This window comes from Strigops habroptila, chromosome 7 (genome assembly GCF_004027225.2).
Source record: "Strigops habroptila isolate Jane chromosome 7, bStrHab1.2.pri, whole genome shotgun sequence".
Classification (NCBI taxonomy): domain Eukaryota; kingdom Metazoa; phylum Chordata; class Aves; order Psittaciformes; family Psittacidae; genus Strigops; species Strigops habroptila.
Genome location: NC_044283.2, coordinates 15051853 through 15078814, shown reverse-complemented (window position 1 = coordinate 15078814; position 26962 = coordinate 15051853). Strand labels below are relative to the sequence as shown.

Below are 26962 nucleotides of genomic sequence, written 5' to 3'. Positions count from 1 at the left end.
TTTTAAGTACATTTTCATACTTCCTTTCATCCTTACCCGGGATAAGACTGGAGCTCAGCCACCGAGGCAGGAAGAGGCTGGACAGCCAAACCACACATAAGGATGGTCCGTTAGCTACTGTCCCAAGTACAATGAGATTAACTTCTCTGTTTCCAGACTTTGTTTATTCCCTCTGGAGTCCTATTTTTAACAGGTCAGCCTGCGAATTACCAGCCTGCAGCCTGCACCGAGTTCAAAGACTGTGGAACCATAAGAGGAGTGACAGGAGCGGTTAGAGCCGCTGACAGGATTTCAGGGAAGCATATTGAACAGTTGTGTCCAAAACAGGGAGATAAATGAAAGAAGGTGTGGCAAAGCAAGTGGCAAACAACAGACAGCCTGGAAACATCTGTGTTAGAAACTCAGCATTCTGTGGGAATGCACAGAAACCTAAAGGAAACGTGCTTAAACTCATGTATTTCAAATGTCGTCTCCCACCTGCCCCACCTCACGGCCCCGTAGACACTGAGGACATTAAACACAGGATGCCGGGGAAAGGCCATAGCCTTGTGTTACTCTTGGGGGCAGCAGGCTGGCAGCAGCGTCCCCTGAGGCAGAGGAGGGTGAGTCGGAAGAGGACTCGCGACTAACGGACCCCAGCCGCTCTGAGGCACCACCGCAGCCCACCGCGGCCCTGCCCCTCCGGCAGCGCCCCGCAGGCCCCGCCCCCGGCCGCAGGCCCCGCCCCGCGCCTCGGGGAGGAAGCGCGCGGCGCTGCCCCCACCATGATGGCGGCCAGCGCAGGAAGGGGCGGGCCGCGGGGCGGAGCCGCGAGGGCAAGGCCGGGGAGCGCGGCAGCGACGCGGCGCCGGGCGCCGGGGGGAGCGGGCGCGGGCGGCCCCGCGCTGCCCGCAGCGCCCATCCGCGGCCGCGCGGCGCGGGGGGGGCTGCCGGCAAGGCGGGCCGGGGGCTGAGGGCCGCCGCGGCCGCCGCTCGCCCCCCCCCGGCCTCTCCACACCGCACCCTCCCCCCCCTCCGCGCCGCCGGATCGGGGCCGCTCTGGAGCGGGCCGCGAGCGGCTCCGCCCCCTCCGTCCCCTTAAAGGGCCCGCGGCTCCTGCGCGCGGTCTCCGCCAGTACTCGCCTGGCGCCGATGGCGCCGCTCCCGGCGGCCCTGCTCCCCTTCCCGTCGCGCGCCGCTTCCTCCCTCCGTTCCCTTTCGCTTCCGGGGTCAGCGCCGCCGCGGCCGCTGCTCGGTAACAAGCCGTGTCCCGGGGTCCGGCCGGGAACGCCGGCAGCCGCGCCCCGCGCAGGCCGCGCCGCCCCGCCGTCCCCATGGCCAGCAACCCCCAGCCGCAGCCCCCGCCGCCGCCGCCCCCGCCGCCACCCCCTCAGCAGCCGCCGCCGCTGCCGGGGGCCGGGGCCGCCGTCGGAGGCGGCACGGCCGAGCCCGAGCTTGTCTCCATGATCGTCAACCACCTCAAGAGCCAGGGGCTCTTCGACCAGTTCCGCCGCGACTGCCTGGCCGACGTGGACACCAAGGTGCGGGCGGGCGGGCCCGGCGGCCGGCGCCTCGGGAAGGAGGGTGTCCCGGGGCCCCGCCGGTGGCCCTCCCCGGGTTCCGGCACGTCGGAGGCAGGTCGGGCCTGTCCGAGAGCGGCGGGGCCCGGCCCGGAGAAGGCGGCGGGTTGCGGGGCAGCGCGCCCTGCGCTCGGGGATGCGGAGCGGCCGCCTGGGCCCGCGCGGGGTTCTTCCTGACGGCCCTGGGGGCAAAGCTGGAGCCGCTGTTTTCGGAGGGGAGAGCGGGCCGGCCGGCGGTACAGATACGGCGGGTTTTGTGGAGAGTTTTCAGCGATACGGGCGTGTGCAACACGCTGCGATCGCCGCGAGGGAGCGGGAGCAGCTGTGCCTTCAGTGGGTTGGGGGGGTCCGACGGGGCTGCCGGCTCTTCCAGCGCGGCCTCCGGGAGGGTAACTGCTTATCAAAACCCTGCTGTCCAACCTCTCTGTTGTTGCTTTCTAGCCAGCCTACCAGAATTTGAGACAGCGTGTTGACAACTTTGTTTCTAATCATTTGGCAACTCATACCTGGAGTCCTCATCTCAACAAGAACCAGCTGAGAAATAACATTAGGCAGCAGGTTCTCAAGTAAGTGATGCTGTAGGGGTTCTCTGAACATGCTCGTGTAACACAATAGGTGATGGAGGCTCTAGGTCGAGTGTAAAGTGTCTACTTTCTTCAAAGGAACTTCTGAAGAAGCTTTTTTTTTTTTTTTTGTCATGTTTAAGAAGTGGTATTATTTCAGTCAGCAGCTCGCCATCAGCATTAGTCAGAATTAGAGTGCAGATACTACTTTGGCTTATTTCTGACCTGGGATGTGACACCCTAGCTAAAGTCTGTCTTTACTGTTTCTTTTAAGGGAAATACCCATAAAATTGCTCATGGCAAGTTTTGAGCTAAGGAGAATTAAAAGCATTTGATAAACTAGGCTCTGCAGGGTACAAAGCTACATTCACAAAACAAAAAAAAAATATGGATGCAAATCTAGTTAGACGGGAGGTTTTTTTACAACTGCTGTTATGTCAAAATGAAGTCACGCACTTGTCTGATGTTACTTTGTTTCATGAGGGTTCCTCTAGTTTTTAACCTCAGAACTTAGAGTCATAAGAAATATTAGGAAATTTCTTCAAAGTAGCATGAGTTTGGTCACTAAATTGGGTCAAACAGGGGATTTGGGAACAAACTTTATTCTGTTGTGCTCTAGTGGAACCACTGATAACTTACACTGAGGAGCTGTTTTGTCTGGGGAGAAGGTAGTGGTGGTTGTTTGGGATTTATTTAGTTCTTCTTAAAGAAGCAACAAGGACAAGAGTCAACACATGCCTCACAAAGGATTATAGAGGGGTCTAAAGAGAACCCACAGAAAGCTCCCTATTGCCATTTGTTTGATTTTACTGAAGATTAAGGGGGTTCTGTAAAGCTGCAGAACTCTGAGGTGTCACCTGTATTGAAAGTAACTTAGGGTGGCGATGATTAGTCTACTAGTCGTCCCTCGTGCCTTCTATAATTCGTCTATTTTGTGCTCTTGATAACATCAGGTTTCTTCTTTTTTCACAAATCTCCCTTTTATGGTTAGATAACATTTGTAGCCATAACCAGTAATGATACAACAGGCTGTTTGTTTTGTTAATTGCATGTGGTTGGGTTGCTTTGTTTCTCTAGCATTTTTTTTTCTTGGTTCATAAGGTGTAGAGAGAGCTGTTGAAATTCAGGCAGCTGACTAAATACATAGCTGCAGTGATGCTCAGAAAATGCTAATGCTTCATTGGAGGCTCTTAAGAGTGTTTACGTCACGTGTAAATGAGCTTATTTCATTAAGATGTTCTTGAAAAGTCATTTTTCATATTAAGTATTCATGTGACTTTGTTCCAGGTCTGGAATGTTGGAATCTGGAATTGACAGAATTATTTCTCAGGTTGTGGACCCAAAGATCAACCACACATTCAGACCTCAGGTGGAAAAAGCTGTCCATGAATTTTTAGCCACATTGAACCACAAAGAGGAGGCAGGTCCCAGTACAGCTCCGAGTGAGGAGAAAACAGATGCTTCTATTACAGTACAAGGTATTCTACCATTTCTCTAAGCAGTCTAACAAAAAAATTGTTTTTTGAGAGAGCAGAAACATTGAATAGGTTTGCTGCTAGCACAAAACTGCTAGCACCAGTATTAACAAGCTGAGCTCCAGGCAGCATACCATAGTACCTGACTCTGACTGTAGGTATAAAGGTAGAAGAGAAGAGAGATGTCACCATCTTACCGCCATGTCTGTCACTTCTGCTTGACATTACAAGAGACCAGTTTAATGTACGGAAAGAAGTTGGTCTCTAAGTATTATAGGATCAGATAAGACATAGCTTTAAGAGTAGTATGATTCAATTTTTTTATGCGTTGGTAGATTGGAAAAAGAATAACCTTTGAGACTCTTGCCTGTCTTAATGCGGTTGTTGTGTGCAGTAGTATTTGAATGGCCAAGGTCCTCTCAGAAGCTTAAGTTCTGCTGTAAGTCAGCCAATCTTTAGTTTGTTTATAAACACAGCACTTTTTCTGTATGGTTTTCATTTCTGTTGCCTGGTATTGACTTCTAAACACTCCTGTGGGTAATTGTCCATTCTTTCCTTTCCTAACAGACTCCACAGCAGTCCATCTATTTGTAACCAGACCCTTTATTTAAATCCTAGCCCTTTTCCTGTGAGGCCCACTTCCTTTAAAGTAAGTGGGTTAACAAGGCAGCTGCAGCTCTTAGTGCTAGTCCAGTTAACCCTTTCCCATCCATCTTCAGAGTTGTTCCTAAGAGGATGGGAAAGTGAGAAGGTATTTCTGATAGTCCTGTTGTTATAGAATCAATATGCTGATAATGAGTCCATTTTCCTTGTTGTTTATGTCATACCTTTGATATGACATAGAGACTCTCTGCTGCAGTATTCTATATTGTGCTTCTCTGGAATCATCATCCTACTTGGGATGATGGTAAAATGGAACAGGGCTTGTGTTCAGAACAGCTTTCCCATTGACAACCCCCGCTTTCTTTGGCTGATCGTAGGAACAGCGGTACGTCACAGAGCAAAATTAATCTCTGGTAGTCAGACGATAATTGCTCCAGGAATGCAGCTTCTTGTTTGGTGGTTTGTTTGGGGTTTTTTTTTTTTGCCTTTTTTTAAAGCCAAAATTTCTAAATGCAGAGTTAGTTAAACCTTTTAGAAGATTTTACTTTTTAAAATAGAGTAATTTTTTTTTTCTTCCTTTCACTTGCTTAACATTCTATCTGACCACAATTACAATGACTAAGATGAACTAAAACCATTTTCTTTTCAAGGTGTCTCTGCTACAACTCCTAGTGGCAACGTAGCTAGTGATGCAATGTCCATTTTGGAAACAATAACTTCTCTTAACCAAGAAGCAAGTGCTGCCAGGGCTTCATCAGAGAACTCAAATCCCAAAAGCAATGACAAAGTTGCAAAAAGACTCTCGTCTCAGCAGAGTGTGGATGGTAGTACTGATAGGGAGAGAAATGCAGAGGACTTGCCAGACAGAGAGAAAGCAGTTTGTGATCTTTCTGGAGAAGGAGCTGAAACATTTGCAAAGTGTGAAGATTTAAATGAGCTTCCCTGCCAAAGCGAAGAAATAAAGAATTTGGCAAAAGATACTAATAATTTGACTTTTACAAGTAAAGATACAAGTAAAGAAATTCAACAGGAAAGTGAAGATCAAAAAAGTAAATTATTAGATAAATGTGACAAGAAACCAGACAGCAGTGAAAAAGTTGAGAGAAGAAAAGAAAGGAAGGAAAAGCTCGACAAGAAATCTGACCATTCAAAGAAAAGTGAGGATACTATAAAGTCGAAAGAAGAAAAGCAGGCAAGAGAGTCAGAACCAGTGAAACCCTTAGTTCCAGAAAAAAATAGCAATAAACATAAAACAACTGAAAGCAGTAAAGAAACTAAAGAAGGTATGGTGTGGGCAATGCTCTTCCTTAAAATGGGGGGGGAGGAGGTGGGTTAAGCATATTCAGGATTTGAATCAGAAATATATTTGGAATGTAGGTTCTCTGCTACTTCTGGCAAATTTGTCTAGCTAGCCACAGGTGTGTCTTGGTTCATCTGCTTCAACTGAGGTACCCATGTTAGGAATCAGATGAGTGTTGTTTCCTCAAGTGTGCGATTGGCCATTTGCGTTACTCTGGCAAGGTCTGTCAATGATTTAAAGTTTGTGTTGTGCCTCAGGGTGATTTTTGCGTAAACCAGGGTTAGCTTCATTAAGGTGTTAATTTTTTTCTTCCCCGCCTGTTTCTTGTTCTTAAGATGACTTTGTTTTCAATGGCAAAAGTTTCTCAGATACAGCACGCTGCGTTACAGCCTTTTCTTTCTATTTTTTCCTTTGCAAGAAAATACGTCAGTAGATTCAGACATGGATGTGCTCAGTGACATCACTGTCAGCTCTGTCCACACCAGTGACCTTTCTTCCTTTGAAGAGGAGAGTGAAGAAGAGACTGTAATTTCTGACAGTACTGAAGAGGGGGAGATCACATCAGATGGTAAAATACTTATCTTGTTAAGTAGCAAGAAAGAATGCACAATGCTTTCATTGAGTGTATGGCATCGTAAATTTGAGGCTTTGCAGCATCTTTTATTGTATTTATTTATGAGAAAAGAGTTTGAGTGTGGAATGGATAGTATTTGTGCAGTTACAAAAGACAAGTAGTGGACATTTAGGATTTTTTTTTTAATAGCTTGATATATTCTAAACATTGTAAATCTTATTTGTACTAGAATATTTCACAGGCAACAGAAACACTTAATGGTGATGGATATGTCACTCTTCTATGCTGTTTGTTGTTTTTTTTTTTTTCTCTCCCATCCATTCTGCCATGAATTTGGTGTAACATTGGAATGCTTTGTGACCCCGGGGTAGTGGTTGTAGCTGACTTTGCGCATCAGGTCAGGTATAGAAGTTTAGGATTGCAGGAATTTCCAGATTCTACGTGGCCACATGTCCTGGGTTCAGTAGAAGGAACTGGAATGGATCTAGCTTTAAGAGTTTGGAAACATGAAATCTTTTCGCTAAGTTCTCTTTTTGTGTTCTCCTTGTCTAGAGCAGACCTCAGACTTTGATTTCTGCAAATACATGGCTTTTGTAGTTAATAAGGCTTTCCACTTCCTAGTACAAAGTGCCTTAGTACCTGAAAGAGTTGTCTCTAGTATGCTGTGAGCTTATCTTTTCTGCCCTAAGAATATTATTTAGAAGCACTGAATTACTTGTATATTCTCTGGCTTTGGTTTGAAACATGTCAGATTGTATTCAGTTGTAACTAAATATTTGCCAAGTTGAAAACAAGCCTGAAGTATATTTAAGGAATACAAATAATTTGTACAGTATGGAACACAAGTGGGTTTGCTCCATTTCTAATAATTCCGATAAAACTAAAGTAGGTTTATTTTTACTTGAATAATATTTACGTGAGTGTAAATGTGGTTTTGTGTATGTATTTCAATAAGCCTGTCTACTTTGTATGTACTGAAATATTGTACAATTTTTTTGATATAGGGAAGAAGCTTCATTTAATACATAGCAGAAAATAAATTCTGATTTCTTATGTGGTGTTTATTACTAAATACTGTGTGTAGAAAGGCAGCGTGATTACAAGCAAGTTATTGTATCCCAGTTTATTCTGGGTTTTGTATCTTGCAATTTTTTGGCTGAATGGTGTGCACAAACGTGAATATACCTTTGAAGTTTTTATAATCTAGTGCTATTTTGATGTTGAGGTTTTATTTTTTCTTAACTGTTTATGGTTTTAGAATAAATAATTAATACGTTTAGTAGCTTTGCTTCCTCAAAAGTTAGGTTGAAAGCACTGGTTTGTCACTATGTCTCTGCATTTCACTAACCTTTCTTCAGATGAAGAGGAGAAAAACAGTCAAAGTAAGACAAAGCCTCACGCTAATGAGCTGAGCGACGGGAAAGCCAAGCCTGTTCGTCACGCTTATGTTCGCAAGCCTTTCTTATACTCCAAGTACTTCAGTGATTCTGATGATGAACGAACTGTAGAACAACGCCGTCAGTCCATTGTAAGTGTGGATTTTGCTACTGCTCCTCGCGTTCTGGCTCCTTGAACTTTCCAGCACAAAAATTCCACTTCTTATGTGGTGGTGGTTTGTGAGGGGGAGTCTTCTGCTTTCCCTCAGCTCATTTTCTTTTTTAAGTTGGTTTTTTTCCCCCCTTGCGTTACAATTGTCTCTCCTTCAGACTTCCACCATTACTGATGGATATAGTTTGAAGGCTTCTGGTGGTGAATGCAGTGGCACTCTCTTCAATCTTTTTTCCCCTACTCTAAAATGAACAGGTTTTGGGTGTTAACAGAGGATTTACTAATTACATGCAGCGTCTTCACAGAATCGTGATAATAGGTGGATTCTTTCTCAACTAAGTGATTTAATAGGGAGAGTAAGAGCTGTTGCACATGCAAAAAACCAGTTCTTCAGTAGATTTAATGTACATCATGACAATTTTGGGTGGAAAAAGTAGCCCATATCTACCTGCAACCTGCCTTCAATGGGGTTTTGTGTAGTTCAGGCTTGTTGACTGCTGCAGGCTACTTCATCACACCATCTCTTTACAAATGTAGTTCTTGCTGTCCAAGAAATCAGTAGTTCGTGGCATGTCTGCAGCCATTGAGAGTGGAAAGAAAGGTTTAAGCATATTCACTGTGTTTTGTGGAAGAAGGATCAGCATACAGAAGAGGGAGCAGCAGTTATTTTAGGTCTTTCTCCTTTGACTAGATGTATTCTTTTATAGTTATATGCATTTTATATATGTCAAAAGTATATGTACTATGTATTATATATATTATGTATAAACATAAAATAAGAGATACTGTTGAGAAGGTCTCATAGCCTTGGTCTGCAGTGTTAAGCGGTGGTTGGACTCTGGAACTCAGCTATTTTTACGGAAGTCTTAGAGGATTCCATTAACTTTCATATAATGATTTCTAAGGACGACTTATTTTTTTGGTTTCTCTCAAGCTACAATGTTGTGGGTTTTGTGGGTTTTAGACTTACATTTGTAGTCAAAGAATACTCTTTGACCTAATGCTAAATTAATTGTTTTCCTTGTTTTATGTCTTCAGGCCAAAGAAAAGGAAGAGAGACTCCTAAGACGACAAATTAACAGGGAAAGACTTGAAGAAAAACGTAAACAGAAGGCTGCAGAAAAAACAAAATCCCTAAAAACTGGAAATCAAAATGCTAAAGGTATGAGAAGTATAACATTAGCCTCTGCTGCCCTGCTTTCCCTCAATCTCTCTGGAAAAAAAAAACAATCAACTTGAAATATTGGTAATAGGTCTCTAGTCGTTTCCCTTAAAACCACACATCTCAATAGTGATGTAACAGGAAAAGTGCATAATGTGAATTATTAATACAAATTCCATATATTCACTTTTCCATATATCCATATACCCGTTCATGTATCATTACATTGCTTAAATGAATACCTATATACACTAGTATTTTCTGCTGCACATAAGTACTTGCTGTACTGCTTTCAGTCACATTTAATCAGTAATATAACGGCATGCGTATTTCACCATTTCCTTATTATTTTAGGAAAGAGTGGCTCAAACTTAGAAGAACCTTCATCAAGAAGTCTTGAGTCAAAAGCTGCTGGTAGCAGCATTAAGGATGTGCTTAAGGAACAGAAGTTTTTAGAAAAAAAAGTAGCCTTGAGCAGAAAAAGAAAGAGAGATTCAAGGTATTCATATGTTTGCTCAAAAGGAATTAAGTTTTTCAATATTCATTTTTGCAGATTGAGAATGTTCTCTTCAACTTTGCAGTTAGCCTTACCAATTGTAACATTATCCTATTAAAATATTCACATAGTTTTGTGACTAATAAGTATGAAGTTCAGGCAGAAAATCAAGTTATAGCTGCTTTAAATATATTGCAGCTCAGACTTTATGCGGCTTTTCACAGACAGAATGGGAATAAAGGCGTGAGAATGGAGAGCTTTTAGATATTTGTGCATCTAATATGTAAGTTGGCTTGATCTTTAAATTGATGTTTTACAAGTATGTGCATGTGTACATATCTGTCTACATACGGGTATATATGGGGCAAGATCTCGTGTCCATTTTACAGGGACAACTGTAGTACTAATATTGTCATACTAATGTTCTCTGCTTTAAAGCACTGATGTCCAGAGGACATGGTACACATAATTTTCCAAGAGAAAAAAGCTTGGGCTAATTGGCTAGGCAGAATTTGTGTGGTGATGTTCTATTTCAGGATTTTTAGTGTGCATTTCTCTCTCCTTCAGCTTTAAAAGCAGAAAGTTTACAAACTAATGTTAGGCTGATACTGATTTTTCATTTCTTTTATTTATCCAAATACCTTTTTCAGGCGTGCTGAAGATGGCTGCAGAAAGAAATATGAGCCATCTGAAGAAGATTCTAAAGAAATACAAAAGACAAATGAGGTATGTGTCTCTCAAATATAAAGCTTATGATCTTCCTTTTCAATTGTAATAGTAGCTGTTCATAAGTCAGTACTAAACCGCATTTGTTCTTATGTATTATTTTTTTTCCTGCTAGTTCTTTTAATTGTGTTAGTGATCTGGCATTGCTGTAGTAATGTCTTCCGGATTCTGGTAGCTACTAGAATACACAGTCTATGTATTCGGTGCTGATATATGTTGTAGTAAAACATGAGCTATAGTTCAAGTCCTATTCTGTGAAGCATGTTGGGTTTTTAAAAACAACCATGTCTTATGTACAAAGACTCGAGGAGCTTGATCTGTTGAAACTTCTCACTGAGAAGTTAAAGGAAAACTGAATGTAGTCCAAACACTAAAGAGAATTCTTATGGCAAGAATTTTTACAAACAACATTATTAACATCATAAAAAAAAAAAAGTGATAGTTGGAAATTCAAATGGATGTCTAGATTTATCTTTTGTGGGTTTGGAGGCGGTGTTGGGTTTGGTTTGGGGTGGGAAATTATGTTGTTCATTTTTTTAACAGACAGCATAATGGCTGTTTCTAGTGTTGTATGCAGAACTCAAAATTGTGATTGTCCATTTAAAAATCCATTTAAATATTTTTAGAAGATACTCAAGTTCAAATGGACTGCTTAAGGTTAAATTCTGTTTCTTTGGTTTTTCCCACAATCGTAGATAGCTGAAATGAAAATGGCAGGTTTCATTTTCTTACTGACTATATTTTAGGTGAATTTTTATTACAATATTAAGTGTATTCTCTGGTGTATTGTTTTTATAGAGAGTTTGCCCTTAACAATTCTGTTTGGTCACATAGCAAAGGAACAGTGTAACATTTGTTTATATAAAAACTTTTCTTTTGTAGACTTGTGAAAAAAATTCTTCCAAAGAATTAAAGCATAATCATGGGAAAAGTGAAATCTCTAAACAGCTTAGAAGACTTTCAGAATCGGTGCATTCAATTGAGGAAAGCAAAAGTGATTCTAAAGCAGAAAAAGAACATAAGAGAAAAACCTCCACCTCTTTTCAGGCTGAAGGAGCCCAGCAGGACAGTGAAAAGGATTCAAAAAGACAAGTGGATAGAGCAGAAGTCAATACTGAAGAACTACAGAAGCAGAAATCCATATTTAAAAATGAAAAACACCCCAAAAAAGATAGTGACACAGAAATTCAACATATGAGAAATGCTGCCAAAAAAGAAGCCAAGTCTTACAGAGATAAAAATGACAAGGAAAGAACTGCGTTAGAAGATAAACTTTCTTTAAAGCACAAGTATAAAGGAGATAGTGTTCACAAATCAAGTGAAGATGTTGAACTCCATTCATCTGAGAAAAGTTTGAAAGGAGAGGATGTTGGTCAGAAACATAATCAACAAATAAAGGTTTCCTCAGATGACAAATCTGAAAGAAAAAGTAAACACCGAAATGAACGGAAAATATCAGTAACAGGAAAAGATGGAAAAAATGCTTCTGAATCAACCTTAAAAGCTGAAGAATTGCTGCGTAAGGAAAATAAAAAAGACAGACATCTCTCGACAGAAAAATCAAGAGCAGAATACAAGTCCAAAAGGTCCCTGAGTGATTCTAGGCCACAAAAGGATTCCCTAAGTGCCTCAAAGCAGCTTGCTTCTGCATCACACAGAAGGAGCGAAAGCTACTCAGAAGATAAACATGAAATAGAATCAACTAACTCTGATTGTAACTTGAAACAAGATGATGGTGTTCATAAAGATAGACGAAGATCTAAGAGCTTAGTGGAAGACAAGATTTTGTTAAAGTCTAAGTCAAAGAGTCATAGTAAACAATTCAAAGCATCTGAGACAGAATTACAGGAAAATTTAACAAAGCAGGAGACTGGTCAGAAGCTAGACAAAGATAAGACAATGGAAGAGAATGACTCAGATAAGCAACACAAATCCAAGAATGAAGTTTTTGAGGAGAGTGGTGCTGAGTTTGAGCTTGTAAGTGGCACACAGTCAACTCAGGGATCACAAAAAGACTTCAGTCACAGGGTTAAGTTACATTCCGGAGAAAAAGGATCTATGAAAGAGAAATACAGAGGTGATAAAGATTTAAGCAATTCCAAACTAGAAAGAAGGTTCTCTGCTGAAGGTCACAAAAGCAGAAACGTAAAGCACAGCAACAAGGAAATAAAGAAGAAGGAAGAGAGTATCAAATTGGAAGATAAAGATAATAAAGAAATGGACAGTGGTCATGAAAAAGTATTGAGCATCACAGTGGCAATGGAAAAGAAACAGAGTAAGAAGATAACCAGTGAAAATAGAAAAGGCAGCTTATCAAACAAAGATTTACTTGGAGAGGAAAAGCAATCAGCTAGCACAACTGAAAGCAGCCATGCTCCATCCCCTGAAAAGTCAAGTATGAATAGTGATGACTTGCATTCTGGTCATGAGGAAGAGCTGATGGAACTTGATTTGAAACAAACAAAAGTACAAGAAGCATCTAATATTGAAGGAAAAAACATTCAAAACTCATTCCAAGCCACAGATGCTGAGAATGCAACAAAAGAAAAAATATCTCTCTCCCTTTCAAATAAGGAATTAAAACACAGCTTGGCAGATCCTGAAGCTTGTGCATCGAAGTTTCTGCCTGCAGCTGGAAAAAATGTAAAGCAAGAAGATATCCCTAATAAACAAGTTGGTGCCTTAGATGCTTTTTCCAAACAAGTTTCCATGGATCAAGGACCCAATAAACAAGGGGCTTATAAAACGAGCATTGCATACAAAACAAGTGGTAGAATGTTACAGAATGTTCCCAAAAAGGATCAAACTTCAGAAGATAGCAGAAGACCAAAGAATTTAAAAACTGCGATAAATTCTAATTCAGATGATGTTCCTTCTGCAGTTAATTCTCCCAGAGAAGATGCTGCTGATGCAAAGTCTATGGATATGGATATCTCCAATTTTAGAAATTCCTTGAGTAGTATGTCTAAAGAATGCCATAATTCAGATGGGACTTTATTTAAAGATACTTTCATTTCAAGGAATGATGCAGCACTGATTGTACACATGGAACAAGATAGTGCAGTGCCAAGTTCTGTCATGAAAGATGAAGGTGACAACACCACTATGACAAACAGTATAGAAAAAGATAATGAGGTGCCCCAACCTGGTGAACAGGCAATGGAAGACAGTACAGCTGGGCTACCTAGTCAAGAAGATAACGATGGAGCAGCAAAGCTAGAAAGCACTCAGGGAAGCGAGTTGAAAATAAAAGAGGAAAACTTGATATCTGACATAACTGAAGATTGTGGAAGTGTAACAACAAAAGAACTTCTAAAAACAAAAGAAAGAGAATGCTTGAGTACAGATCCTTCCACAAAGGGAGAAAGAAGCACCATGATGGATAATGTGGAAAAGAACGAGGTGCATGATATTGATGATATGATACAATCTTCCTCTGTGTTAGTGCCTGAAAGAGCTCCTGAGGAAACAGTCAAAGGCTCTTTTACAGCCAGTGGGCAAGAAGAGAATAGTGTGATTGGCATGGAAGATAAAAATGAAAGCAATGCAGTAGGTACCAGTGCAGGAAGTAGTAAACTTAGTTTGTTGTACAGCAGCCTACAAACAACTCCGGCCACTGTGATAGGAACTAGCACAGAAAAGATCATCGAGAGCACTGTAATGGCCACTAGTACAGGGGAAGAAAGAGCTGAAGGTGCATCACATTCTGAAAAGGACAGTGATGCTACAACCACTTGCTCAGAAGAAGAAAGTGAGGTGACAGTAATCTGCACAAGCATAGAAGCCGACGAAGGTTTCACAACGGGCATATGGGTAAAAAGAAGTGAGGGCAGCAGTTTCATCACAGGAGCAGATATTGGTGAATGTACTGTTGCAGCAGCTGAAGAAGGTGGTGGTAGTGTTGTCACCGAAGGATTAGCAGAAAGTGAAAGTTTCTTAACAAGTACAGAAGAAGAAAATCGTGACTGTACCGTGGCTGATGCAGAAGAAAGTGATAAGGATTCAGTCAATGCAAGTGGAGTAGAAATTGAAGACAGCGTGAATAGTGCTGGGGCAGAAGAAAAAGATGATGCTGTGACTAGTGCAGGCTCTGAAGAAAAGCGAAACACCTCAGCTTGTGTAGATACAGGCAAATTTGAAAGTTCTGTGTCCTGTTTAGGTGAAGTAGAGAGTGATGGAGCTGTAACTAGTGCAGGGACAGAAACAGGTGAAGGGTCAACAAGCAATAACAGTTCAGGTGAATTTAGGGGCAGTGTGAGAGCTAGCCAAGTTAAAGAAAATGAAGGTACTGTGACTTGCACAGGTGCAGAAGAAAGAGGCCATAACTTCATCATCTGCTCAGTGACTGGTACAGACACCCAAGGAGAAAGCACTGTAACTGGTGCATGTGTTGCCATGGTCACAAACAACAGTGCCACAACTGGAACTAGTGGTGACAAGTCTGAGGATACAGTAAATGGTGAAAGTGCAGTGACCAGCACAGGCATAACTCCAGAAGATGATGCTGAAATTTCAGTTGTCTGCACAGGGTTAGAAGACAGCAATGAGGGGTTTGCAGCTTGTTTAGAAGCTGAAAAATGTGAAAGTCTAATGGACAGTACAGGGGCAAAGGAGGAAGCCAATATCACTACAGTCAGCGTAGGTCTGTGTGATGATGAAGGTTTCGTGACTAGTACAGGCTCAAAAGAAGAGGATGAAGAAGGTGAGGGCATTGTGACCAGTACAGGAAGAGGAAATGAAGAAAATGAGCATGCTTCTACTTGTACAGGAATGGAAAGTGAAAATGCACTAATTTGTATAGGTGCAGAAGAAGGTGAAAGTTCCATTATCTGCATCGTTGCTGAACAAATGGAAGCAGAGTCAGGAGTGGCTGGCACAAATATAAATAAGCTTACTGTTGACAGCATGATGAGTGCAGAAAAAGAAGCTAATTCTGTCACAAACTGCAAAAATGATAAAGGGATTGTTGAAAGCAGTGTAACCAGTGCAAGTGCTGCAGATGAGGGTGCCTTGACTGCACATACAGGAAAACACGGAAGTACCTTGATTCCCTTAGATGCTGGGGAATGTGAGCATCCCATGACTAGTGTTATGGCAGTGCAAGAGAAGAGTCACTCTAGTGCCAAAGACAAACATGAGAATGCCATGACTTCCTTTGACAGCAGGGAACTTGATACCTCTATAAGTAGTGCAGTTCCAGAAGAAGATGAGACTTCTCTTACTCCTGCTGATAGAGAAGAAAAAGTGAAAAGTGATGTCATCTCTACCAGTACAGTAGAAGAAAGTGATGCTCCCTTACATTCAGCCATGGACGATGAGGAAGGTCCACTTGCTGTTGCAAGAACAAATGAAAGTGGGGAAAGTTCTATGATCTTAGTAGACACTGAAGACACAGAGGTGCCTATGCCCAGTACAGCTTCAGAGTTTAAAGAGTGTGTGCATACTCTAAGCAGTAAGCAGGAGAAAGATGAGTGCACTATGATTTCCACCAGTATTGTGGAAGAATTTGAGGCTCCTATGTCAAGTGCGGCTGTTGAATATGATGATCAGCTCCCCTCCATGAAAGCAGAAGAAAAAAATGAGAATGCCGTGGTTTCTATAGATACGGAAATATATGAGGTTCCCATGCCCAGTGAATCCAGTGCAGGAGGAGATGATCATGATGAAAGTCACCCATCTGCTAGCGGTAAGGAAGAAAAAGATGAGTGTGCTATGATTTCCACAAGTGTTGTGGAAGAACACGTAATCCTAATGTCGGGTGAGGTCACAGAAGAGGCAGTTCAACATGTGTCAGACACGGAGTCAAAAAATGAAACAGTAATGATCTCTACAAGTACAGCAGAGTGTTTTGAAGCTCCTATGTCTAGCGTAGCTATGCAAGATGAAAACAAACTCACTGCTTCAGGAACAGAAAGAAGGTATGAAGCTGCTATGATCACTACGAGCATGACAGAAGAATGTGAGATAGTCCTGATCAGTGCAGCACCACAAGCTGAAAGTCAGCTCATTGTAGCAGAAGGAGATGAAGATGCCATTATCTCTCCAAATGCGTCAGAGGAATGTAAGATTGTGGAGACCACTGCAACTGTAGATGAACAGTTTGGACTAGCCACTTTCAATGCAGATGCAAAAAGCAAAGGTTCTGTGATTTTTGTGGGAGAATGTGGAGGTCCTGTGCTGAGGGTTGCCAACAGTGAAAATCAACAAGCTGCTTCAAGTATAGGAGATAAGGAGGAGGGTGCAGTGATCACTCTGAGCACAATGGAAGAATGTGATAGTCTCTTCACCTTTACAGTCATAGAAGAAAGTCAACTTGCTGATGAGAGTACAGAAGTAAAAGACAAAAGTGAGGAAACTTTTAATACTGCTAACCAGATTGAATGCATCCTATCGACTACAGGCACAGAAAAAAGCAGCAATTCTTTGCTTGTCATTGGTAGAGAGAAAGAGACCGATGAGAGCGGTGTGAGGGGAGAATCAGCAACATCTCAGCCCATAGTAGATGGTGAAATCACAGAAACAGAAGAAAATTCAGTGAACCTCATGAGTGTAGATGAAGCCCTTTGCGTTGAGATTAGTACAGAGACTGCTGTGAGTCCAAGTGCTTCCTCAGAGGCAGGTGAGGATGATGAGCAAGCTGAAGATGTTTTGCATGAGGATGTGACATCAGAACTCTCTTGTACGATTTCAGAAGCAGAGGTAGAGAGTGAAACTCCAAGGAATGTAAATTATAAATTTAACTCTATTTTAGAAAGTGACTTTTCTGAAATAAGGACTCCTCTGCCTAGGGCACAAGCTCTTTCCTTAGTTTCTGCAAATGAAGTGACTGTAAATACCGATAATGGTGAAGTGACAATAGAAGGAGAATTGGGGGGAAAAAGTGACTTCCCTTTGTTGCATGTAGAAGAGCTATACAGCAGTGATGACAAAACGAACTTGGTCAAAATAGACGATATTGGAATTGAAGTTACTATTCAAAAAAGTAACACAACCTTTAATTCAGGTGAGGATTTCTTCTTCCTTTTTTTAACTCTTCGGGTTACAAGCTGTCATAAATAGATGTGCCATTATTAATAGTTAGAAATAACTTGCACTGTTCAAATACGCTGGACTTCTTTTTTGGTTGCAAAATAACTATTAATATGTTTAAGATTTGGTGACAAATATGTAAGCATGTGCTTCTGGGAGTATAGGAGTGACTGAACGCAATTATCTGAGGTATGTTGGAAATTAATTGTTAATAGAGTACAAAAAAGTCATTAAAATTAGCTCATTTTAAGTCAAAAGGGGTAATTATTGCAAAGCTACGGATCAGTTTTGTTACTAATGTGTTTTGAAATTCAAAAATGCCCTTATAGGAAAGAGGATGTGTTTCATTTAGACATATGGTCAGCATTTTTAAAAGGTAATTTTTTAATAATTCTGAAGGTTAATAGTTGCCATCCTTAATCATAACTGCAGATTTTCACTGGATTATTATTTAATGGTCATATTCAGATTCACTCCTGTATGCTGAATTTTAGAAAACCTATGATAGTTATGATGTAAGTTATGATAGTATATGACCTTAAGGATATCATATTTTATTTCCAGATCCATTTTTCTGGAGGATAACATTTGAAATGAACTTGCATGGTTGCTAGTTCCTAACATACTGTGTAGTGAACATCCTGCTATTTTCAGCCTTTCTCCTCTTTGACCCTCCAAAGTAGTTGAAGCACCAGCTTTATGAAAACTGATGCATTCTCTAGATGCCATACTGAAGTCAAGATTGACTTCGTTATAAATTTGGAGTAATTAAACTGTAGAATAGTAGTAGGGAAATGTGCTCCTTTTTCTTTATACCAAAGGATGTGGAATGATGCTCATCGAGTACTATTTTTAAAATCTTTTCCTTCTCATGTCTTGTCTTTTGCTATTGTTTTAGAAAAAAATTTTATAATGTGAATTGGGTCCAGTTTCTCAAAGGTTGACTCTATTCTTTAGTTTTATTGATATTTGGGGTGAAAAAGCCCGCTCTGCAGATTTTGGGGATCTTGGGAATTTGTCAAGGAAAGATGCTGATCTAATAAACTTGAAAAATGTTATTCAGTATTTATACAAAAGACAAACATGAGCCATGAAAATGTAAACTGCTACACTAAGATATTGTCTTGGTGCTTTGCTCAATCCTTGTTGTCCATTGATGTAGCCTCTGTCAGTACCAGTGGTAATGGTAGTCTTATTCTGTGAACCACAACCGCAATTTAATGACTTCACATGCATCATAGATTAATTATCATGTTATAACTATTTGCTTAGGAAAAGCTGTATAAACAAGCTTCTGGAATAGGTGTCCAAAAAGGCTGTAGAAGTCATATGAAGATGCGTTCTGCATGCCCTGTTTTTCAGATATTATAAGCATACAGCTGTTCCCATGGGGAATGAATAGACGGGGTTTTAAGATTTCCTGAGATTGCATTGTCACTAACAGGAGCTAATGCGCTTTCAGTCTCTGTGGAAATTGGATAACTTCAGTGGTTATGGTTCTAGAGCTTATGGATTTAGATCTAATTGTCACTTAATACTAAGGATAACATTTTTCTTTAACTCTTAGCCCTGCATTCATTAATACAGAGGTGATTTGCTGTTTGGAATTTGGTCTGAAAATCTGCTGGTGGGTTTTTTGTTTTGTTTTTTTAAAGGAAAGGCAAGAAATAAAAAAAAAAAAAGCCAGGGTCAGAATTCATAAATAAGCTGCAGTAAATCCTAAAAGAGCCCATATTGTCCAATCCTTTTGTATTTAAGGGAAACATAGAAGTACTTGTGTTCTTGCAGATGCCAAGTTAGGTTTTTTTGAGTTGCTTTGCTACAGACAGACTTGTTATTGTTTCTGTTGCCTACAGGAAGGGATTAAATTCATGTGCTGTGTTCGTAAGGTGGTGCTGAGAAACAGCATCCTACTGTAGATGAGATAAATACAGCATAATGTAATCTAATAATTTTAACATATTTGTATTTCATTAGGCAATAATGCAGCTTTACCAAAGTTGGCAGAAGAACTAGAATTTGAAAGTAACTTGAGAACTGACGAGGTATTTATATTATTTTGAAAATTTTGACTATACTGTTTCTTATATAACTATACATCTTGCTAGGGTTTCTTACTATATCTTTTGATTTCTGTGCAGCAAAAATGGCATTTGAACTTCAAAACTTTGGAACAGTCACTTTTCAGATTATTCAGCTGTGCTTTTCTAAGCAGCTGGCATTTAAATTGTGGGCTGTCCATGTTATTCTGTGGTAGAACCAATTCTTTCCCTCAGCCATGCTCCTTCTGTGACCATGACATCCAAGTTTGCTTTTTTCAGAATTGGTCATGCTGTATCCATGTTGCTTGTGATAGTACTTGTAAAATAGTCATACATGCATTAGCTCTTTCACTTGGCAATTGTTAGTTTAGTTCTTTGAAATAGTAAACATACACTGCTGTTCATCTCCTTCTATCATTTCCTTGCCAGTCTTCAGACTCACCCATTGTCTGTGTTTGAGGAACACTTGTTCCTGTTCTCTACTGTTATCAGATAACTGTTAGCCCGTTATCTGCTGTAACAGAGGAATAGGGTATCCTGGATAATCCAGGGTACTGGGGGCTCAGAGTAACCTATAGCTTGTGTAATAACAAAGATGAGCCTGTCTGTGTGTCTGTGCTGTGATCCATGCTAGCCAGGATTCCAGATGGGTTAATCCTTCATTCAGATGCAGGACTGGATCCATGTATTCATATCTTGCCAAACTCTGATAATAAGCATTTTGAGGGAGAACATGGGCCAGAGACTCCCAAGCATCTGTGGAAGGGTGGATCTGCACAGAGCTACTGGCTGCAGCTCCAGGGCAGACCAGCTGAACAGTTCTAAACCATGGTTTCGATGCCTGGGATGCACTTCAGGAAAATCCAAGTCTGGTGGGATTTATTGATTTGAGTTCCACCTGCAAACAGCTGTACTGTTTGCCAACATAAGATGGTCCTAGAGTCAGTATAGGCATGTTCATGTGGCACTGTAGCTGAGTTTACAATGTCCAGATCTGACCCAAGTACACTTCACTTCATACAGCACTATCTAGGCACTAGTAACATATAGCTGATGGGCAACTTGAATTAAAAAAAAAAATCAAACAAAAAACCCCAAAACACATGAGTTTTAAGAGTTCATAGTACCTTGTTGTATGTTGCAGATACGTATTTTTCTGTATATGTGAACATTTCTAGAATACTGCTCATATTTGGAACTCAGAGTAGGCTTCCTGAGATTTCACTTGAGACCTCCTTATTTAAACTAATCCCTGGTACCAGTGTTAACTTTAAGGTCAAGGTTAGGCACTGTTCACAGTAATTTAACTTAGCTGGTGTTCCTTATTAATATTTTTACTGCTGTTTTAAAGCTTTTTAAGACTTCTGTAAATCATGATAAGACAATGTTCATCATGACATGAGAGAGGAGTGAGGCATACCTATTTTGGATGTCAGCAATATTTTTGTTTCTTTTGATTTTGTGTTTAGCCACAACAGCCTGAAAGTCCAAGAAGTGAAGAGGAATATGTGGATCTTCATTCTAAAGAGTTTCAAAAAGGTGATTTTTATCTTGATAGCAGCTTACTTTTCATACCTGCTGAACTATTACTTATGATGGGAGGGTTGTAGATTTGATATATACTGTGTGTAGTTGGACTGAAGCACAGCCTGCAGAAATCTTGAAGTATTTCTGGGAGCTCATGTGGCTTTGCATTTGCTTTGTAGGAAAGGAGGGTCAGCCTTTTCTTCCAATATGATATGCTGAAAGGAAGGTAGAAAGCATTTAGGATTTTTAAAAAGCAGACTGCTAACATTCTATTCAAAAATCAGTAAATACAGAAGAACATTTGCCCAGGAAAGATACAGAAACTTCTCCAAAGAATGGCTTTCTTCTTTAAAACCTTAGAACATCCTGAGTTTGGGTGTTGTGACTGGCCCTGTGAGAATATGACAAGAGTAAGTACTATCTGACTAAAGCCAGAGAGACTTTATGGAAAGTATTTTATTTTTTACTTTCTGACTCTCCAGAAGATTAAAATATTTCTGGCCATCCACTGAAATTTGAAGAGCACTTTTGAGTGGGTAATCACCTAGCTAGAAATCTCTGTTAGTCAACTCAGATCTGTGCTCAGTAATTCCTTTTCCATGTATAAAATTAATCTTCGATAAGACAGAAAGATCCCCATTTCCCCAAACCACATATTTTAAAATGTGTTGCAATCATTTGGCTTTCCTGTTAAAGCAGAAACAAACCCCTGCTTTGTTCCCATCTTGATGGATTTTGTGCTCCAGATGCATTACAAAGTTGTTTACAACACTACCAGATGAGAGTTAATCCTCAGTTAATGGAGTAACAAGCAAAACTAAAGCAAATTCCAGGAGGTACCAGCGATACTGCTGCATATAGAGTCCAAAGAGGTTAAAGATGCATTTCCTCTTAGAGAAAGTTGCAGCTGAAAGCCTACATGCTATGAAAGGGCACACTGTTAAGCTCCCTTCTAAATTTTTAGATGTGAATACCAGAATCGCCATTTACCAAATAGAAAACAAAAATAGGAGTAAGGTGAGATATGAGCATTGGTATAAAACTCTGGATTCCTTTTTATTCTTGGGTAGGTCAAATTCACATACATGGTTTAATGGTGGTGCATATTCATCTAAGTGATAAGAGACATGCTCTGCTCACAGGAAAGAAAATGTAAACCCTGAGAATCAGTTAGAAGAATGTGGTCTTCAGGACAGCAGAATCAAAACTTGAACTAGTTTTTCTGTACTGTGAGACTTCTTTGAAGTGCCTGGAAAACTGCATCACTTCACATCACTCAGTCACCCAGACAGACAGTACTTAAACTTTAAAATGTGCAGATTGAACTAGCTGTGATAATCGAGTTCCATGTAAAATGTTTAACAGAAATCCATTTGTTGTGTAAATCATGTTGGATATGGCATGCACTGAAGAATAATGCTTTGGAGCTCTTGGTACAGAGGCTTTTCCTTTTTCTCCCCCACCACACAATAATCTCTCTTTATATGTATATACATGCATATATACATATAGCTCAACGTACGTAAAAGGAAGTTGTTTAAAAGACAAATGTGTGTCCTGTCATGAGTATGAACAGCAGACACAGTAGTTGAGTAGTCCAAGATTCCTTGGAATGTAAACAAATCATTGCTGTTTGAGTGGGTGGGATCTAGCTCTTCATTTGACACTGCTTTAAAAATTGAAAGATGTTGTGCAACTAAACAGTATAGCTGGGAAAGAATTGTTGCTAAAACGTGTAGATTTAAGCAGTGAGATACAAGTTATATTAAATGTAGAGTGGTTTTATTGAATCATACGCATATGTTCTTACTGTAGCTGAAAAGTGCTTGGAATGTTTTAGCAGCTTTTTTTAATTAAAATATTAATTTATAGCCTTTATGAAGCAGACTTTAAGGGGTTTGTGGGACACTCAGTGGAGCAGCTTCTTTATGTTCCTCTTTATGTATTGAAATGGCTTTGAAAGTTGTCAGATTCTTTCAAAAGTGAAGGGTATTCATCAGCTCCCATTATTCATAATTATTTTCCACATTTTTGTGATATGGAAGGCTAAGGCTCTTCATCAGAGTTAAAGTACAGTAGGGTCTAGCAATTGAACAATTACTTTATGTGCGCGATATCAGCTACAGGTCTCACTAGTACAATTACACAAACTTTAGTTGTCTGGAAGCATAATAGTACAGCATAGATTTCATTGTGTTTTGCTTCATTCCGTGATCCAGCATCTAGTGTTGTGATGGATCAAATTCTGATTCATTCAAATGCTAGAACTGTATTTAAAATGTCAAAGTTACCATATATTTCATAGATGACAATCCCATGATTGCTTGTCTTCTAGCCATAAAGTGTTTCTCGGTTACCGTGTACTTTAGAAATCCATATTCTTTTTATTTTGATTTTGGTTTTGTTCAAATATTGTTAAAAAGAAGATTGGACACCTTTTACTTCCAACATTGAAAGTGAGTTTTATATAGATTAGGTACTCTGGAATCCTTTCAGAGAGGTGAAGTAGAGGATACTATGACACTTCGCTCTTGCTCAGCTTTTCTGATTATTTTCATAATTATTTTTTAATAGATTTGCTGCAGAGGAATATTGCTTTAGAAAAAGAAACTTTTCATGTAAGTTCTCGGGTTTTAAACTTACTCTCTAATTCTGTGCTGCTTTTTTTTTTTTTCCTTACTTGCATTTCCTTCTATTTACATTAAATATTCTCTAAAGGAAAATACTATTTTTGAGTGTTAAGAGTTTATGTATATGAGACTGTGCAGCTGTGTGGGTTGTTGTCTATTTTGCCAGTATATAAATCTTGTATTGTTGTTCCACAGTCTGTGACTATTTCAGGACTGTTACTGGCGGACAAGAGGAGCTTGATTGTCCTCCCTGAGAATAGAGGGCAAAAATAAGGACTATTCTTAGGGCTTTTGATAAGGACTATAAACCTATTATTTTAAAGCAGTCTACTGTAATTCCACAAGAACTTGGAGCTTATAAGTATGAAAGGATGACTGGGAAAGTTGTAAACATAAAGTATTTCTCATGGAGCAGAAACAAGACATTTAACACAGATAAGCTAAAATAATGTGTTTATGTAAAATTGGGTAGTAAATTTATCTATTACTATACTGTAATGATGATGGGACACATTTCAGGTGCTAGTCAGATCCTTCTCTTTCTGCATGTAGGAGAGTGTCTTAAATCCAAAAATATTTTGTGTGAATTGATGATAAACAGCTTTTAAAGCACATGGCAGAGTGCTTAATTAAAACTCACTTTTTCATTAAAAATATCAATTAGAAATTCTGAAAATAGCAAAAGTTAGAGGTTCTTTCATGGTGTTATCCTATAGTAGTAACATTACTTGAGCTCTAGGAATAAATTGCTCTTGTAATACTGCTACTTTCCATTCTAATGCGTGTTGTACTTGAAAGTAGTAAGTAGGAAGAACTTTCTCCCTTCTGTGTTTAGAAACTTTGTGGAAAAAATAAGGAGTTACCTTTCATTGTGTTTTACATGTAGGTGGAAAAGTTGGATACCCAGATAACTGAAGAACATAGATCTAGACCTTCAGGAACAACGGATAAAGAAAAATGTGAGTGGTACAGAACTATGCCAATTTGTGTAAAGGTTTTCTGCTGAAAAGCAAAGTTCTATTGCGATTAGGCCATAAAATGGTATTTTGAAAGAAAGAACGGAACATCAGGAATTCCAAACTCCAAAACAATTGTTGTTCCCAAAACAACTTTAATATTGCAATTAATATATTTGACAAAAAATATGGTAACAAGTTTAATACTGCATGGAAGAGTTTTACAGTAGCTCTTTTGCTCTTAAGTGAACAAACATTTTTGTTTAGTCTTTAAAATTATTACTAATTTTATCCTTATTAAATAAAACACCATGAAGGAATATAAAGCTGAGTAGAACTGATCATCAGAGGAAAATCTACCCATTCTGGCTGGATGCTTCCTTCTTTTAGATTGGAAAGAGCTAAGTTTTAGTGTAACATTTTATCTGTCTAGAAGCCAAAAGTAAGAAGGAAGTCCACTGAATGGCATAAATATTTTTAACTTAAAGTTAGATAAAGTTAACTCATTGCTAATCAGACATGTTGTTGACATAATAGTTATGCGATTGACTATGTAATATTTATTCAAGCTCTGCCGTCAACTGCTTTTGTCTTTTCAGTATCAGAACAATTAAAAAAATTAGGATAATTAATGTTGGATTTTTGTAACAGTTTTTATTCTGTTTCTAAGAATTTTGATTTGATTAAGTGAATAATTAGAAGTCATGCTGTGTTCATTATAGTGAACATAGCATTAGCTGCTTTCTTTTGGTGAGTTGAAGTTAAGGTTGATGCTTTATTGCTTGATGCAGTACCTGTCACATTTCAATTTTGATCTTATCTTTAAAAATAAGCAACCCAACCATGACGTACAAGAAACATGGAATTCTTTTCTGTGATTGTTTTGTCTTCACTTTTCGGAGAGGGATTAGCAGAACTTTCTGTTCTTGTAAATAAGATGCTACTTTTCAGAATCTTTGAATCACACTAATGAGCTGATATAAAAGTGGCATCAAAATCTGACAAATGCAGACGGCACTTTTTTAACAGTTGAACTGTTGTTTCTTGCTACAGGCAACCAGCTGATTGCTCAGGATGTGAGAAAAGATGATGAACAAAGTCAGTGTTACAGAACAGAACCTGCTAATGCAAAGGTATTTTCAAGAACATTTTTTAATGTTCTGCAATTGTAATGTAAATAGGATGGAAGTTTAAGGTTTTATTTCTATAGCAGGTTATTTTGGGAAATGTTTTCATTAACCGTAAACTACTTTTGCATTGTCTCTTGAATACAAAATAACTGACTATAAAACTAACACACTTTTCAAGGGGGAGACAATTGAAAAAAGACAGGAGTCTGTTTTGCTATGCACAGCACCTGATCCCTGTGAGGCGTGGTGGACGGATTTGCACAATACTGAGGAGTTTGGGATTGTGTGGATCATTGCTGGACCCCAGCTGTCCAGTCAGTTCGGCATCTTCATGGTCATACTGACCTGAAATCTGCAAGAGGGCATTGGAGTTTACCAGTATTCTGGCTTTGCACTGATTCTTCTAAGTCAAAACAGGAATTCAGGTCAAAGTAGATGCTTCTTTTAAGAGCACACATGGAATATTTCTCACCCACTAATTTTGACGCAGCTTCTCAGCATCAAAAATTTTAAGAGACATTACGCAATCTTGATGAATAAAATAATTATTCATGTATTGGGATGTGGTTTGGTTTGGGGTTTTTTGTTTGTTTTTTAGTATAAGTAACTGACAATGGTAGAATTTGTAGTAAGACACTCTTTTCTTTGTTGTTTTAAAATAATGTAGGAAGTTATTTCAGATGATACAGCAGAAGTGCCCAAAGAAATTGATGTAATGCATACACCTCCTAAAAGTACTATGGAAGAAAAAGGTAATGAAACTGCCCATTCTGGGCAATTTTCTGAACCCGTAGTGAGTGATAATTTCTTTTAATTTGAATGGTTCTGTGAGAAATTAGGAACTTGATCCCAGTTCAATCCCAGCAAATCCTTGCAGATATTCTCTAGCTGCAGTCTGTTCTATTACTGCTGTCAAATAATGCATTAATCCCAGTTCCTTTAACAATGAGAGCAGATTTTATGTTTCTGCTATGCTATCATCACCCATCCACTTCATTATTACTTCAGTGTGTACCTTGGGTAGGAAAGCTAATTCCAGATAAAGTAGTGGATAGGGAAATAGCAAAATTTGGGTACGTGACAAGAAGAACTTTTCCCAACTGATCACAAATAAGATATGTCCTTTCACTGGGCGGGGGGGATATGTTATGTATTTTTTATATATTATAATATTACATATATATATAAAAAAATAAATACATATATATATTCACCCTCAAAATCAGTCTTGTTTGTTTCTGTAGAGAAACTAAGCAGGAAACAGCGCGCAAGTTGTGCTGTCATAGTTGACTTGTTAATTGCACTAAATTATATAATAAAAGGTGGGGTGTCCACAGTGTTAATACTGGCTTTGATATAACTTCAGTCTGTCTTTGTGTGAATAGTGTATCTTCCCTAGTGTTAGTTTGGCCTATTAATAGTTCTGTCTCTCCAGTGAGCATGTTACAAATATGAAACTGTTCTTCACTGGGCATGTATTCTCAGCTTCCTGCTTTGTGGAATGTGGGAGAAAATTGAATAGTGAATTATGTTTATCTTACCATTTCGCGGCAGATCATTCTCTTAAGCTTTTGGTTTTGCCTTAAATTAGAAGACCTGTCTAACTCATCTAGTGTTAAGGAAGCATTCTGGCAGACCAGTG

General features: G+C 39.5%; 1 protein-coding gene across 7 annotated transcripts in view; it reads left to right on the top strand.

Moving 5' to 3' along the window:
• The first annotated feature begins 764 nt into the window (after nt 1–764).
• The window catches only part of BOD1L1 (biorientation of chromosomes in cell division 1 like 1), a 38135-nt gene continuing 11937 nt past the window's right edge, over nt 765–26962 (top strand). For 2 of the 7 annotated variants that reach the window (XR_004389931.1, XM_030491569.1), the window contains exons 1-16: nt 765–1520; nt 2001–2125; nt 3410–3600; nt 4851–5483; nt 5919–6068; nt 7433–7602; nt 8661–8784; nt 9139–9283; nt 9931–10006; nt 10889–17009; nt 19013–19080; nt 20547–20616; nt 23179–23222; nt 24121–24193; nt 25244–25323; nt 25988–26072. Coding sequence is in view for 5 of the 7 variants with exons in the window: in XM_030491569.1 (XP_030347429.1) it covers nt 1314–1520; nt 2001–2125; nt 3410–3600; nt 4851–5483; nt 5919–6068; nt 7433–7602; nt 8661–8784; nt 9139–9283; nt 9931–10006; nt 10889–17009; nt 19013–19080; nt 20547–20616; nt 23179–23222; nt 24121–24193; nt 25244–25323; nt 25988–26072 (8362 nt within the window). In the remaining 2 variants the exon portion in view is untranslated. Of the gene's footprint in view, nt 1521–2000; nt 2126–3409; nt 3601–4850; nt 5484–5503; nt 5528–5918; nt 6069–7432; nt 7603–8660; nt 8785–9138; nt 9284–9930; nt 10007–10888; nt 17010–19012; nt 19081–20546; nt 20617–23178; nt 23223–24120; nt 24194–25243; nt 25324–25987; nt 26073–26962 lie in introns of those variants that run through there. The other 5 variants (XM_030491572.1, XM_030491571.1, XR_003992180.1 and 2 more) reach the window with 5 other exon arrangements.